Consider the following 15,111-nt stretch of genomic DNA (forward strand, 5'->3'; position numbering starts at 1 on the left):
GTCAATACTTGTTTTGTACTTGGATTTTATTACCTGGAGATAAACGCATGGAAATATATTGGAATGGTCAAAATGATTAGGCACACATATTTCCAACCGGGTAAGACAATATAAAGGCAAATACTTAAATAATAGTGTATTTACAGAATATGAACTGGGTTACTTGACTGATTGTTTACCAGTGTTTTAGTGTTGCTTATACAAAAATGTCTAAAAAAAAGACAGAAGTGGCCCATGACAAAAACAAAGCTGATCTCCATGAAGGCCACGGTCAAAAAACAACACGACTCAATGAGGTTCATTTTCCCAACATGTCATACGCACGGCTGACCACCAGAGGGCGCCGCGGCCGAGGAGTCTCGAGTCAAATGCAAAACAAAACAGCGTTCAGTTCAGAACGTCAATATTGACTGGAAGCAGAAACAGCTCCTCCACACCTTCTCCCCTGTCTGGTGGACGTCTCACAACGCCACAAGACGTCACACCCCTTCCTCCGGTAACAGACACATGTCCGGGCGTAGATGGCGGGCTTCGCGGGCTTCGCGGGGGTCCCCCCCCCCCCCAGTGCTGACCGGAATGAGTAAAAAAACAGGTGCCCCCAACCACGTGAGCATCGTTGCGTTTAAATCCCAAAACATGGATCTGATCCCAAATGACCTTTCTCCCCAACTCCATCCCCGTCCCTGCCTCGTTCGTCATGCCCCCTCTCTGACCTCGTTTCCACGGGAACGAGAGAACCCCCCACAGCCTTTTGGTGTCCGACCCCCCTCCCGCTGACAACAGTAGCACGGGGGCCCCTCCCTGATAAGACCCCCACTCCTCCGGCCCCCCGCCTCAGGGCGAGGGCGGCAGCATGCTGCTGAAGACGTCGATCAGGTTGTCCATGCCCCAGAGGTAGCCGTCCTCCCGGTTGCCCTCCTTCCAGGGGGTGCGGTGGTCCAGCGTCTGGGGGCTCGGCAGCGGCGCCGTCTTCCCGAAGTCGATCATCCAGACGCGCGCCTTCCCCGTCGCGTCGTGGACGAACAGCAGCGAGCTGCCCACCACCTGGGGGAGGACGGGGGAGTCAGAAGGCTGCTTGTTGCGGGGATTGGATGAACAAGCCTTGGTTATACGTTGGGCCGGGCACGTTAACGCGTTAATTACGCGTTAACCCGATCTTATTTTAACGCGTTTAATGCAAATTCACGCGTTAACCCACGCATTTTTGTTTTTAGCTCCACTTACTTTACATTCAATTCCACTTACAATTGCAGTTAGTGACAGCCTGTTTACAATTCCCAAATCTGTGGTTTCCTTTTCAGATTCAACCCACACTGAGTGAGTCAATAAAACTCCCTCAAGATCACTTGGTCTAGTTTTTGCTTATTAAGTACACTTGGTACGAATGATAAAGTTTCATTCCATTTGATAATCTCATTTAACTTCAATTGGAGTGGATTTAAAATGTAATTTTAAAAGTGTGATTAATCGTGATTAAAACTTTTAATCTTTTAATATTCAGCATACGCTTTTATCTAAAGCGACTTACGAGAAGGGCATTTGTCAGAAGAAGAGAAACATCAATATCTCCGTCGGTATAGAACCAAGTGCCGAGCACTAACCATCACTAGGTCAACCCGTTCCCCGTACACAACAGGGATAGCTAGGATAAGACGCTACATGACGCTAGGTACTATTTTTAAGTGCAAATGCTTCAATCAAATAACCAGTAGCTGATCGCACTCATCGTCGTGAGTGTGATTGACGAGTGGATCCATAGCGATGAGGAGATAGGAACACTATGAAAACCCATTTGGCTGAGGGGGGGGCACGCTGAATCCCATCCCTCTGCGTGTTTATGTGTGCTAATCTTTGAAGCTATGCTCTGGAATTACATAATAAGCAACTTCTGTGGAAGGACACATTACACAACCGCCGTGGGAGTGGAGGATACTGTAAATACAAGACTTATTTTTAACCGTTTCGCTCTTTCGGGGTGCTTTTGTTCCTAAAGGAACCTTTGAGGGAGTACACTTTATTCGTTGGAAGGTTTGATGAACGCATGGATCCATGTTTCAGGGGATCAGGGTAACGTGACGCGTTGTAGAGATGTTTCACCTCGTGTGTCCTGAAGAACTCAGACGTCTCCAGCACCGAGCGCAGCTCCAGCAGCCTCTGCAGGTACAGCTCCTGGAAGCAGAGGATAAGACGGGCCACAGAGATGGTAAACTGACTGCATTTATTCAGCGCTTTTCTAACCAGCGGCCGCTCAGAGTGCTTCACAATATGGTCTAACATTCACCCATTCATGCACACATTCACACACCGACGGCGGAGTCCACCATGCCAGCTCGTCGTGAGCAGGTAGGGTGCGGTGCCTTGCTCAGGGACACCCCGACACTAGGATGAGGGGATCGAACTAGAGACCTCCCGGTGTCAGCCAACCCGCCCTACCTACTCAGCCACATGCCGCCCCAGAAACCAAGACTTTCTAATCACATCCCCAGTCATAAGGTGTCATCCCTCACTTCCAGTTAAAGTTTACTTTAAAGTTAAAGTTTACTTTAACTGGATTAATTCCCTTCAAAGTTTACTTTAACGGGAAAATATGTTGACGCCAACTTGAGGAGAGTTCACGGTTTCCCATCAGTGACTATCACATCCAAATGTACCACAGTGGCTCATCGGCTCTCGGCCGCCTCCCCCTTTCTTACATGAAAAAAAATACAGATTGTAGAAATCAGGTTGCTCAACATCTCCCACATACCAGGATCTGAATGTTTCCGTCCACAAAGTCCTCCAGCGCCTGCTTCACCTTCTGCAGGTGCCTGGTTGTCTTGAAACTCGTGTTACAGGTCCCATCCGCCTTCTGTTCAGAACACAAGCAGAACAACACACACGTCAACACACCAGCCAGACCAACACACACGTCAACACACCAGCCAGGACAACACACACTTCCTTTACATTTACATTTAGGGCATTTAGCAGACGCTTTTATCCAAAGTGACTTACTTCAACACACCAGCCAGGACAACACACACTTCAACACACCAGCCAGGACAACACACACTTCAACACACCAGCCAGACCAACACACACGTCAACACACCAGCCAGGACAACACACACATCAACACACCAGCCAGGACAACACAGACTTCAACACACCAGCCAGGACAACACACACGTCAACACACCAGCCAGGACAAAACACACGTCAACACACCAGCCAGGACAAAACACACGTCAACACACCGCCCCTCCGTGAGCCCCACAGCCAACCGTAGAACACCAGTATTTGTAATTCATGAGCCGCCGTCTGATTCATTCCCTTTCGTACGAGGAAAGCATTCCAAGCGTTCTTTGTTTATGCAGACGACTCGAGAGAACTGCCAAGTTCAGTCCGGTCGGCGGTTCTTCCTGTGTCGAAACCACGGATAAACATTTACACGCTCCGTGAGGAAACCTCGGGGAACTGTTTGTCCCGTCCGGAGACCTCCGCCGCAGGCCCCTGACCTTTATGCCTTCGATCCGGAAGCCCAGCGTGGTGGTGGAGCTGATGGTCTCCCTCCACTGCATGTAGCGCGGCTTGGTGACCCCCTGCTGGGCCCTCTCCTGCTCCGTGGGGGCCCCCGGGTCGATCTCCACCATCTTCTCGTACATGTCCTTCCGTAGGCGGGGCCTCTCCCGGGCCTTGCTCAGCTCCTCCTCCAGGTAGGTCCTGGGGGGGGGGGGAATAGATGAGATGAGACTTCTCAATGCAAAAAAGCACACAATAGTTCAAGAGGATTAACCTATTTTAATGGTGTCCATACACTAGTCTCCTCTCTAGTACAGCCCAGAATACTGTTTCACAGAGCTATTTTGTTTCACCCCCCCCCCCCCCCCCCCTCGCAATTGTCAATGATCCAATCGGGGAGATGTTTACCCAAAGGACAGAGTTTCCCGTGTTCTCATCAAGCAGAAGAACGCATAAGGGGATCCCTTCTCCCTCGGTTTACCCCAGGGTCAAAGGTTAACGTCAGATAACACCAGGGACAGGTGGGGCGGCTCGACTTGTACTCGACAGTACAAGGAATAGGAAACAGAGCTGAAACGACAAACGGTAAACAACGTGGGGCCTATCCCTCCCCGGGGTATCTATCCCTATCCCTATCCCTTCCCGCCTCCCCCGCCGGCCGCGTACCTGCTGCCCATCTTGCAGTCCATGATGGAGGGCGAGTCGAAGTCGGCCAGCAGGTCGTCCATGAGGTTGTAGTCCTGCTGGTCGCGCTGCACCACGCCGTGGTACCCGGGCACGTGGGGCCGCAGCACGTCGGCCATCAGCTTCTGGAGGCACTGCTGCTCGCACGCACAGAAGCGCTTCAACAGCCGGCCGTACTCCCCCTCCTGGAAGTTTCCTTGGGGAGAAGGGAGGAGGAGGTCAAGATCGAGGAAACAAGGTCGTGGGTCGCTCAGGAGGTGGAGCGGGTTTGGCTGGTAACTGGAAGGTGGCTAGTTTGATCCCCGGCTCCTGCTAGAGCATTGGTTCTCAAAGTGCGGCCCGCGGGCCAATGGCGGCCCGCAATGACTTACAGATGTAAAAAAAATATTTATATATTATTATATAAATATTAATTTGAACAAAAATAAATAAATGTAAAGAGAAAAGTCGACTCTCGCTAGCTTTCAATTAAATCCTTTTACATTTGTTAGTTTTAATCCGACTGTACATTACTTTGAAAGGATGAACCTCAGTTTCGTGATTTAGACCTCACTCCCAGAGGTCCACGGTGCAATGTTTTTTTCACCACTTTTTCACCCTTTGGCGGCCATCAGTCAAATTTTGGGTTCCTAAATTGGCCCTCAGCTGTCAAAACTTTGGGAACCCCTGTCCTAGAGCGTCCAGGTGTCCCTGAGCGAGGCACCTCACCCTGACTGCTCCTGACGAGCTGGCTGTCGCCCTGCGTGGCTGACACCGTCGTCCGTGTGTGAATGCATGTTTAAACATTTGTAAGTCGCTTTGGATAAAAGCGTCTGCTAAACATTTACATTCACGTTGAGGGCATTCAGCAGACGCTTTCATCCGAAGCGACTTACAATAAGTACATTTGTAGGGAGAAGGTGAAACAACATATCGCTGTCGGTGCAGTAAAGATGATCATGGAGCGAAGTGCAAAGCCTTAACAATCGCTAGATGTAAATGTACATGTGTTCACAGGAAGGTGGGTGCTGGGGGGAGCTTACCTGCGTGGCCTGCCAGCTGCACCCAGGGGTAACGCTTCTTGAAGGACACGACAAAGGGGGACCAGTGAACCATGGTCTTGATCTTCTGCCAGGACTTGTTCTGTGGAGCCGGGACGAAACAGTCAACTTATTAGACAGGTTAGGAAGTATGTCGGCAGGTCTCCGGGAACCCTTACGCATGAGTGTGTTCAAACAAAGAGAGGAAACGAAGGGTCGCTCGTAAGCACACACCCCAGTGTAGACATTGGACAGACGCCTCCCTCAGCCAGGCCAGATGCACTATGTCCGTGACCAAGCCCATTCATAAAACATTTACTCAGTATGCCAATGCACATGTCATAAAACCGACCATCCCCCCCCCCCCCCCCCGCTGTCTGAAACACAGAGAGTGTGTGTGTGTGTGTGTGTGTGTGTGTGTGTGTGTGTGTGTGTGTGTGTGTGTGTGTGTGTGTGTGTGTGTGTGTGTGTGTGTGTGTGTGTGTTTCTGTATTGGGAAACACCCTCACATGGACGATCTGCGACAGGGACTTTGAGGCCAGAGAATCCGAGGGTGGAGCACATAACACGGATCACAACACCGGGAACGCCGGGAGCCCCAACAGTAAAGGAGAGGGTCTGGGTTTAAGTCCCGGGCGATAAGGCCAAAGGCCGGTGAGCGGACAGAGAACAGAGAGATGTTATCGACGACACAACAGCGAGCCACATGAAGTCAATGTTATGGTATTCCGGCGCAGATGGCAATCTCCGCGTAACCGTCGACGATTAAACATTTACTAACGTAGTCCACTGACCCTCACCGCTCCCTGTCCGCGCGTGTGTGTGTGTGTGTGTGTCCCCGTGTGTGTGTGTGTGTGTCCCCGTGTGTGTGTGTGTGTCCCTGTGTGCGTCCCCGTGTGCGTGTGTGTCGCTGTTCTCCTCGCATGCCTTCCCTCCACGGCTGGAACGTCGCTCGCAGGCACAAACCGGATTTCAACAGGGGTTGGACACGTTTGACAAAAGCTTCAGACAGGGTTTGGAAGGTACAAATGCTGCTGTTTCAATGCTGCTTGTGAGCCACAACTGTAACATACAACCACTAAGCGTCTACTAGTATCAGTGTAGTGGTGTTAGTTGTGTCTACCACTAAGTATTTACTACAAGTGGCTACTAGTATCATTGTACTAGTGTCAGTAGTCTCTACCACTAAGCGGCCATTGCTGTCAGTGTAACAGTGTTAGTAGTGTCTACCACTAAGCGGCCATTGCTGTCAGTGTAACAGTGTTAGTAGTGTGTACCACTAAGCGGCCATTGCTGTCAGTGTAACAGTGTTAGTAGTGTGTACCACTAAGCGGCCATTTCTGTCAGTGTAACAGTGTTAGTAGTGTGTACCACTAAGCGGCCATTGCTGTCAGTGTAACAGTGTTAGTAGTGTGTACCACTAAGCGGCCATTGCTGTCAGTGTAACAGTGTTAGTAGTGTGTACCACTAAGCGGCCATTGCTGTCAGTGTAACAGTGTTAGTAGTGTGTACCACTAAGTGGCCATTGCTGTCAGTGTAACAGTGTTAGTAGTGTCAACCACTAAGCGGCCATTGCTGTCAGTGTAGTAGTTTCTGCCACTAAGTGTCTTTGGCCATTGGCTTTTAGGGGGATTGACTTGTCTCCGTAGGTCAAATCAGAGGTAATATCCTTTGCTAAAAGATCTTCATGCCGAATGGTCTACAACCCTACCTTAACATGTTTTTTGGGCCGACATTTCTCATTCCATCCATATAAAGTGCAACAACAACACAATCTTGCGTAATAGGAAAATACAAACATTGCATATTTGGGCCTGTTCAGCCCACTCCATATTGAGTGGGCGAGACATGCCACCACCATCATCCGTCCTTCGATAAGAGTTCTAGAACCACTAATGTGTGTGTGAGCCGGAAAGCACGTCACTATTTTTGTGATTACGGTAACAGAATACCAGTGATCGAAAGTCATCATATACAGTGGGGCAAAAAAATATTTAGTCAGCCTCCAATTGTGCAAGTTCTCCCACTTAAAAAGATGAGAGAGGCCTGTAATTTTCATCATAGGTATACCTCAGCTATGAGAGACAAAATGAAAGAAAAAAAATCCAGAAAATCACATTGTCTGATTTTTAAAGAATTTATTTGCAAATTATGGTGGAAAATAAGTATTTGGTCAATAACAAAAGGTAATCTCAATACCTTGTTACATGCCCTTTGTTGGCAATGACAGACGTCAAACGTTTTCTGTAAATCTTTACAAGGTTTTCACACACTGCTTCTGGTATTTTGGCCCATTCCTCCATCCAGATCTCCTCTAGAGCAGTGATGTTTTTGGGCCACACGGACTTTCAACTCCCTCCAAAGATTTTCTATGGGGTTGAGATCAGGAGACTGGCTAGGCCACTCCAGGACCTTGAAATGCTTCTTACGAAGCCACTCCTTCGTTGCCCGGGCGATGTGTTTGGGGTCATTGTCATGCTGAAAGACCCAGCCACGTTTCATCTTCAGTGCCCTTGCTGATGGAAGGAGGTTTTCACTCAAAATCTCACGATACATGGCCCCATTCATTCTTTCCGTCATACGGATCAGACGTCCTGGTCCCTTGGCAGAAAAACAGCCCCAAAGCATGATGTTACCACCCCCATGCTTCACTGTAGGTATGGTGTTCTTTGGATGCAACTCAGCATTCTTTCTCCTCCAAACACGACTAGTTGACTTTTTACCAAAAAGTTCTATTTTGGTTTCATCTGACCATATGACATTCTCCCAATCCTGTTCTGGATCATCCAAATGCTCTCTAGCAAACTTCAAACGGGCCCGGACATGCACTGGCTTTAGCAGGGGGACACGTCTGGCACTGCAGGATTTGAGTCCCTGGCGGCGTAGTGTGTTAGTGATGGTAGCCTTTGTTACTAATGGGCCCAGCTCTCTGGAGGTCATTCACTAGGTCCCCCCGTGTGGTTCTGGGATTTTTGTTCACCGTTCTTTTGATCATTTTGACCCCACAGGGGGAGATCTTGCGTGGAGCCCCAGATCGAGGGAGATTATCAGTGGTCTTGTATGTATTCCATTTCCTAATAATTGCTCCCACAGTTGATTTCTTCACACCAAGCTGCTTACCTATTGCAGATTCAGACTTCCCAGCCTGGTGCAGGTCTACAATTGTGTTTCTGGTGTCCTTTGACAGCTCTTTGGTCTTGGTCATAGTGGAGTTTGGAGTGTGACGTTGTTTGAGGTTGTGGACAGGTGTCTTTTATACTGATAAGGAGTTCAAACAGGTGCCATTAATACAGGTAACAAGTGGAGGACAGAGGAGCCTCTTAAAGAAGAAGTTACAGGTCTGTGACAGCCAGAAATCTTGCTGGTTTGTAGGTGACCAAATACTTATTTTCCACCATAATTTGCAAATAAATTCTTAAAAAATCAGACAATGTGATTTTCTGGATTTTTTTTTTTCATTTTGCCTCTCATAGCTGAGGTTTACCTATGATGAAAATTACAGGCCTCTCTCGTCTTTTTAAGTGGGAGAACTTGCACAATTGGTGGCTGACTAAATACTTTTTTGCCCCACTGTGTGTGTATGTATATATATATATATATATATATATATATATATATATATATATATATATATATATATATATATATATATATATAGAGAGAGAGAGAGAGAGAGAGAGAGAGAGAGAGAGAGAGAGAGAGAGAGAGAGAGAGAGAGAGAGAGAGAGCGAGAGAGTGAGAGAGAGAGAGAGAGAGAGAGCCTGCATGGACTGAGCCCTCAATCTGATTATCAGATTACCCTGAACCACTAAAAACACAGCATCTCAAAGAACAGGAAACGGAGCACATTGGATGGCACTACGATAACCGGCAGCCTCGTACGCCTAGATCCGCCTCAACCTTCGAGTAGAATATTAAATATGGCCTTTGTTTGTGGGAAAGTAAATTTGATTATTAATGATGACTCACGCTTGGCATAAATTAATGGAAAACTTATTTGGCTAGTGAAATCACCTCTGAGCCGGTTTGAGGGTGCATCGGAACGCCTTCCAGGACAAGAACATCCAACAGGTCACACCTGAGATTGGATCGGTCCGGAATGTTCCATTACGCTTCAGATGACTGAGGACTGATTACACAAGACACTTGGCATAGCCTGGCATTTTACATTAAGCTTGATGACATAATAGATAATAAAAGACACTTAACAATACAAGTGTTTTTGTCTTCACCGTACCTAAGTCGTGACAACAATTAACCTGCTTATCAAACAGTTGACTTGGGGTCAACGGCTTTATGGCCAACATCACATCCCGGCAGTCTGGTAGATTTAGCGCGACCACCAAGCTAATGACCCCGCCTATGTTTACATTTACATTCAGGGCCTTTATCAGACGCTTTTATCCAAAGAGACTCACAATAATTACATTTGTCAGAAGAAAGAAAAAACAATATATCGCTGTCGGCACAGTAAGGGTGTTTGTGTGGAAGGTGAGCAGGCTCCATTCCCTGACTTGGTTCACACATGAATTTGGTTGAAGTGTTGATGTGTTTCCATTCTGTGGTACCACGGCACGCAACCAGTCCTACTCTGGACCATCTCATATAAATGGTAAATGGAATGCATTTTTCACTGCGCTTTTCTAAGCAGTGGCCACCCAAAGCGCTTTACAATACTGCCCAACAGTCACCCGTTCACGCACACATTCACACACCGACAGCGGAGTCAGCCACGCAGGGCGACAGCCAGCTCGTCAGGAGCAGTCAGGGTGAGGCGTCTCGCTCGGAGACACCTGACACCTCACACTCAGATAGGAGGTGCCAAGGATCGAACTAGCAACCTTCCGGTGACAAGCTAACCTGTTTTACCTCCTGAGCCACATGCCGCCTCATAGTGTAGTATAGTATGCATTTAAATTAATCGTCCTCACCCCCTCATGGTGAGGTGAGTTGAGGATCCTCCCCCCCCTCCCTTTAGTTTCCAGCCATGGAATCCTGGGAATGCTGCTCGTTTTCCTTCATAGGAAGAAGAGCCACTTCACAGACCACTGAAGGGCTGAATTCTGACAGAGGTGACCCGGCGTCCGTTGTTTTACAGCCCCAAAGGTTCGTCTTCAGTAACACCACCAACATACCAAGCGATACTCACCAACCCCTGATCACCAACCTGTACTCCAAAAGGACCTGGGGGACGGCAGCCACCATTCAACAGTTTTCCTCTAGTTCATCTTTTCTACATCCGCGTATTGAAACCGTAATAATGCATAACCCGTGAGGCTGAGCGTGGAAAGCACAGTCAACAGCAACGCATTCTGCCTTCCTTACCTGACAGATGGAGGGGATGGGGGGGCGGGCGAGAACTGCTGAGGGAGGCAGTCAAGGTGAGAGGACATGCCCCCCCCCCCCCCCCCCCCCCCCCCAGCACTGGGTCACCCCAACCAACACCTTCACCTCCCACCTGGTCACTGAGCTGCTAAACCAAGGTTACTTCTATGACAGCGGAAGGTGCCCACTAAGCTACCCCTCACCTCGTCACCTCGTCACCTCTCCTCCTCCCCCCCCCCCCCACCCCCAGTGCCATCTCCCTGGATACCGGGTCTCTTGGGTGCAGCACACACAGGCCTGCTTTGTTTATCTCCATTTACCCCGTATTTGACCTGTCCTCCACGTCCTCTCTGCGTCCTGCAGTGTGCTCACCTCCTGCTCCACCTAATGCTGTAGTGTGCATGCAACGTGAATCTTTCTCACCCCGTAGAGAACCTGTCAGACGGCTACCGTCGCCCTTCAGGAACGCTCCGGGGGTTCGGAGGCTGATACATGTGTAGAGCAGAGGCCTGTTTTCACAAGTTGTATACAGAGAAACCACTTCCCCCCCCCGTGCCACCGTATCTCCTGCCTCCTGCAGCATGGCAGAGCAGCCCGACCACACAGCCACCGGCGGTGTTTACATGTGCATCGCAAGTGTGAGGACATCTTGTGTGCGTGAGCATGTGCGTGCTCAACACTGCGTTCACAAGCATGTGTAAGAGGCTGTGGGAGTTTGCATAATGAACGCCAATGAATACAAGTTTACAATTGTGGGGGATAAAATTAATTCTCTTGCCTAGTCTCAAACTCTCCGTGTGGGCTCGCGCGTCGTCAAAGAGTCACTGTTGCTTTTGTGCTCTCCCCCTGTTTTCTGTTCCACTGTCTCAAGGTATTCTAGGGGAAAAGATTAGACTTAGAGAGAGAGTGTGAGCGTGCGAGTGTTTGTGACCCAGGCCAGGAGTAACTTCACAAGTAGGTGCAATGAGGGCCCACAAAATCCCCATTGTTGTGTCGAGTGTGAAATGTAGACATTGGTCTACGACCCGCCAGGCAATGCTTGCACGCCACGAGCAAGAGCAAATATTGTCACCGAGAGAAAGAATGAAGGAAGAAAAAAAAAAAAAAAAAACAGCACCATATATGGCAAAACGTGTTGCCTAGCAACGGCTCTGCCTTCAGCCCAATTTTCCATGACACAAGTTCAACACTGAAGGCATGCTAGATGGCATCTGAGTGATTAGCCTGTGCGTGCGTGTGAGTGCGTGTGTGTGTGAGTGTGTGTGTGTGTTTCTCTCTGCGTGTCTGCTCAGGTATCTGCTCGCGTCACTAAGCACACAGCAGAGTGTAACAGGTTTGGCGGAACACTGGTTATGCAGACGCTGAACAAAGTGAGCACAACAGACACGCCCTCCTTGCCCTCCCAGAGGACAGCTCCCCAACACTTGGATCATGAGTCAGCCAGTTCAGCGCCCATCACCACCATCGCTCCCAACCATGACCAATTCTTCCTCATTTTTCAAATTTGTGCAATTTTTCGACACAGGAAATGATGCTTTACATTTCCTATGACATCATCAACATGAGATAATAGCAAAGACGTGCTTTTCACCAAAAGTTATGACACTCAGGAAGAGCAGGCTGTATGTCCCTTCTACTGTGACAAGTTGAACAGAGTTCAGAGGTCACGCTTCTCTCAGCTTTGGCACACGTTACATAAGAAAAACACAAACACCAAGTACACACAAGTACAAGTCTATTGTAGTCGCCAGTGCCGCCGTTTCCCCGAGAAGACTGGGGGAGTCCGGCATGAAGGCCAGCATCTTCACGAACATCTAGAGGACCGTGGAAAGTCTGCCGACGGCCTGCATATTCACCGCCTGGTACGCAGATCACCACAGAGCCAGGGAGCGCCACGGCACAGCCCCGGCAGTCAGGAGGACATCTGTGAGCAGCGGTGCCTGCAGAAGGCCAACCGCCTCTACACGGACCGCCGCCCCTCGGCACGCGGGCTGTTCACCTCGTTACCGCCTGCCCCTCGATGCAGGAGCAGGACTGACTGCACCACCCGACCTACAGACACCAGCAGACCTACAGACAGTCTCTACCACCCGACCTACAGACACCAGCAGACCTACAGACAGTCTCTACCACCCGACCTACAGACACCAGCAGACCTACAGACAGACCTACAGACAGTCCCTACCACCCGACCTACAGACAGTCTCTATCACCAGACCTACAGACAGACCTACAGACAGTCTAGACTCTATACCACCAGACCTACAGACAGTATTTAACACCAGGCTTCTCAAATCATTACCTGAACTATTCACATACCTATCAAAATACCTGCGTCACTTAACAATTAATTCCTGATTTTAACATAATCACAGTGTTATTTTGTTTGCGTCATTCTAATATTTATATTATTTTATCTTTATGACTAGTGCTCTTACTGTGGATCACCTTTTGGTCTGGCGTTAACCGACACATGATTGGTAAAGCTTGGCCGAAGCAAGATGGACCAAAACAAGCCTGACACTGGATTCTCAGTCCTGAGACCTTGTTCAAAGAGATGTGCTCATTCAGCTTTAACTAACTACACACTGAACACGGACACTAATGTAGTCATTAAGATAACGATGATTATCATATCACTAGCGGCTTGCTTATATCACACAGAACTAAAGTTAAATTGGTTGAATATTTTGAAGGCCACCCAGTTCATTATCCTTGCTGTTTTTATAATTTCCCATCTTTGCATTCTTCAATAGATAGTTCCAGCGTTAGTGACCTCTGACCTTGAAAGAAACCTGCGTTGTCAAAAGACTATTTATAGTGAAGCCATCCTGTTTTCAGGATAGGCACTCGTCATTCCTAGCGTGTCCGTTTGAATAGTTAAAGCTCTCCGGTCCATGGCGAAGAACACGGGTTCCTATCAGGCAGACCTGGAACACAATCATCTTCCCTGTGTTTTAGGACTGCACACAGGGCCACCCTTTAGTGAAACAAGTCAAACCACCGAGTCTGGAAGTGAATAATGCAAAACGATCCACATCTACCCGAGGCTTAATGCCCCATGCACTGATTGAACACAGAGAAGGGAGGTGAAGACCGTAGAAAGTATAGAAGCAGGTAAACCAGTATAGGACACTCACACACGTCCCGTCGTCCGGGCTGCCCATCGAATTGCACAGGCCTGGAGAGAGACTGGACTCGATGTCACTGGCGGTGAAGTCATCTTCTGATTCCTCGAACGAGGAGGCTGACGAAAGGCAGACGGAAGAACTGTTGGACAGCTTCCGAGGGGAGCGGATGAGCGCCGGGGACCCCCCGCAGCCGCTGTCCGAGCAGGGCGACTCCTCGTCCGGCTGTAGCTCGTAGCCCGAACCGCCGAGCCCCAGCCCGGTGTAGGGGGGTGGGGAGCCCTGCGACCGGCTGGGACTGGGCTCCCTGGTGATGATCAGCTTAGGAATAGTACCGGGGAAACTTTGGCCTCCTCCCGAGGGACTCTGGAGGTAATCCGAGTCTTTCCGTGGAGCGGATTTAACTGCACACGGGGTGATTTGGTCGTTTGCGAGCATAGTCTGACAAGGAACGGAACAGAAGTTCGTTTTGGTCATGGTGTCGGGCGTGTGATCGCTCGTTCGGGCCGTGGGTTCGGCCGAAAACGAGCCGAGCCGAGCCGAGGTCCGCTCCCTGCCGGAGACGAGCACCGAGGCTCGGTCTAGATATGAGCCAGAGACTGCCCCGGCCTCGGAGATATCAGGACCCTGGATGTGGTTTCCCAGTGGCTTACTTTCCATGGCCTTCGGAGGGGGGTTGGAGTCATGGTCCGTCCTATTGTTTCTGGGTTCCCCACACCGCTGGTCCCTGCCTCGTAGATCAAGACCGAGAGAATCGGCTCCCCTCAACACGTCGTGGGCTACACGCACATCGTTCACACCGTCCTGGGTGTCCTCCACACCCGAGGCCGTATGCTTCGTTCCGCTCCCCGACACGCAACACTCATCCTCCGGTAACTTTTCCTTCTCGTGGTTTCGATGATTCTCCGATCCGCGTATGAAAGCTACTCGGTCCTCTAGGCTCCTAGAGCCGACCTGCTGGTTCTCTAACCGCGCGATGTTGTTCTCCGATTGAGAGTCGATGAGATCCTCCAGTCGCTCCCGACCACGTTCAGACCTGCGGACTCGACACCGCGGGGCTGGCTCTGCTTCACCCGGAGCGGCGGCGGGGTGGTGCGGGCAGGAGCGCGTTTGTCCCATACTGTTCGCCGTAGTAGTGGAGCGCGTTTGTCCCATTCTGCTCTACGTAGTAGTGGAGCGCGTTTGTCCCAGGTTTTCTGCCGTAGTAGCGGAGCAAAGGACGCACCCTCCAAAGCACTGAGGAAGGAACCATATACTGAGGAAGGAACCACACACTATAGTTACTCTGTGACTAAAGTATGAGGAGTCTTAAATGGCCGCACCCATTCCCTTCACTGATCAATAGTCACTGATCAATATTCCCATCAGCGCTGCTGCTGCTTCCCCACCATCTACTATTTCCTTTAATGCAGCAAATGTCCCACAACAACACGCCAAACGGTCAACTACTAGTA

At 49.7% G+C, this 15,111-nt stretch overlaps 1 protein-coding gene across 1 annotated transcript; it reads right to left on the bottom strand.

Moving 5' to 3' along the window:
* itpkcb (inositol-trisphosphate 3-kinase Cb) lies at positions 1–14,888 on the bottom strand. Its single transcript, XM_079733219.1, has 7 exons — positions 13,670–14,888; positions 5,208–5,307; positions 4,168–4,381; positions 3,498–3,702; positions 2,747–2,848; positions 2,098–2,169; positions 1–1,044 (listed from the first exon to the last, which is right to left on the bottom strand). Exons 1-7 carry the CDS (start codon positions 14,810–14,812, stop codon positions 835–837), a joined length of 2,046 nt encoding a protein of 681 aa, XP_079589345.1. The 5' UTR covers positions 14,813–14,888; the 3' UTR covers positions 1–834.
* Positions 14,889–15,111: the final 223 nt, after the last annotated feature.

The sequence above is a fragment of the Pollachius pollachius genome (genome assembly GCF_949987615.1).
Source record: "Pollachius pollachius genome assembly, chromosome: 3".
Taxonomy (NCBI): domain Eukaryota; kingdom Metazoa; phylum Chordata; class Actinopteri; order Gadiformes; family Gadidae; genus Pollachius; species Pollachius pollachius.

Excerpts from the sequence above, each read along its gene's own strand:
- itpkcb (XM_079733219.1), bottom strand. The coding sequence starts at position 14,812 with ATGGGACAAACGCGCTCCACTACTACGGCGAACAGTATGGGACAAACG. Across the intron at positions 3,703-4,167 it reads GACTGCAAGATGGGCAGCAG|GACCTACCTGGAGGAGGAGC; the intron begins GTACGCGGCCGG and ends CCCCCCCCCCAG. Across the intron at positions 2,849-3,497 it reads TCCGGATCGAAGGCATAAAG|AAGGCGGATGGGACCTGTAA; the intron begins GTCAGGGGCCTG and ends TGTTCTGAACAG.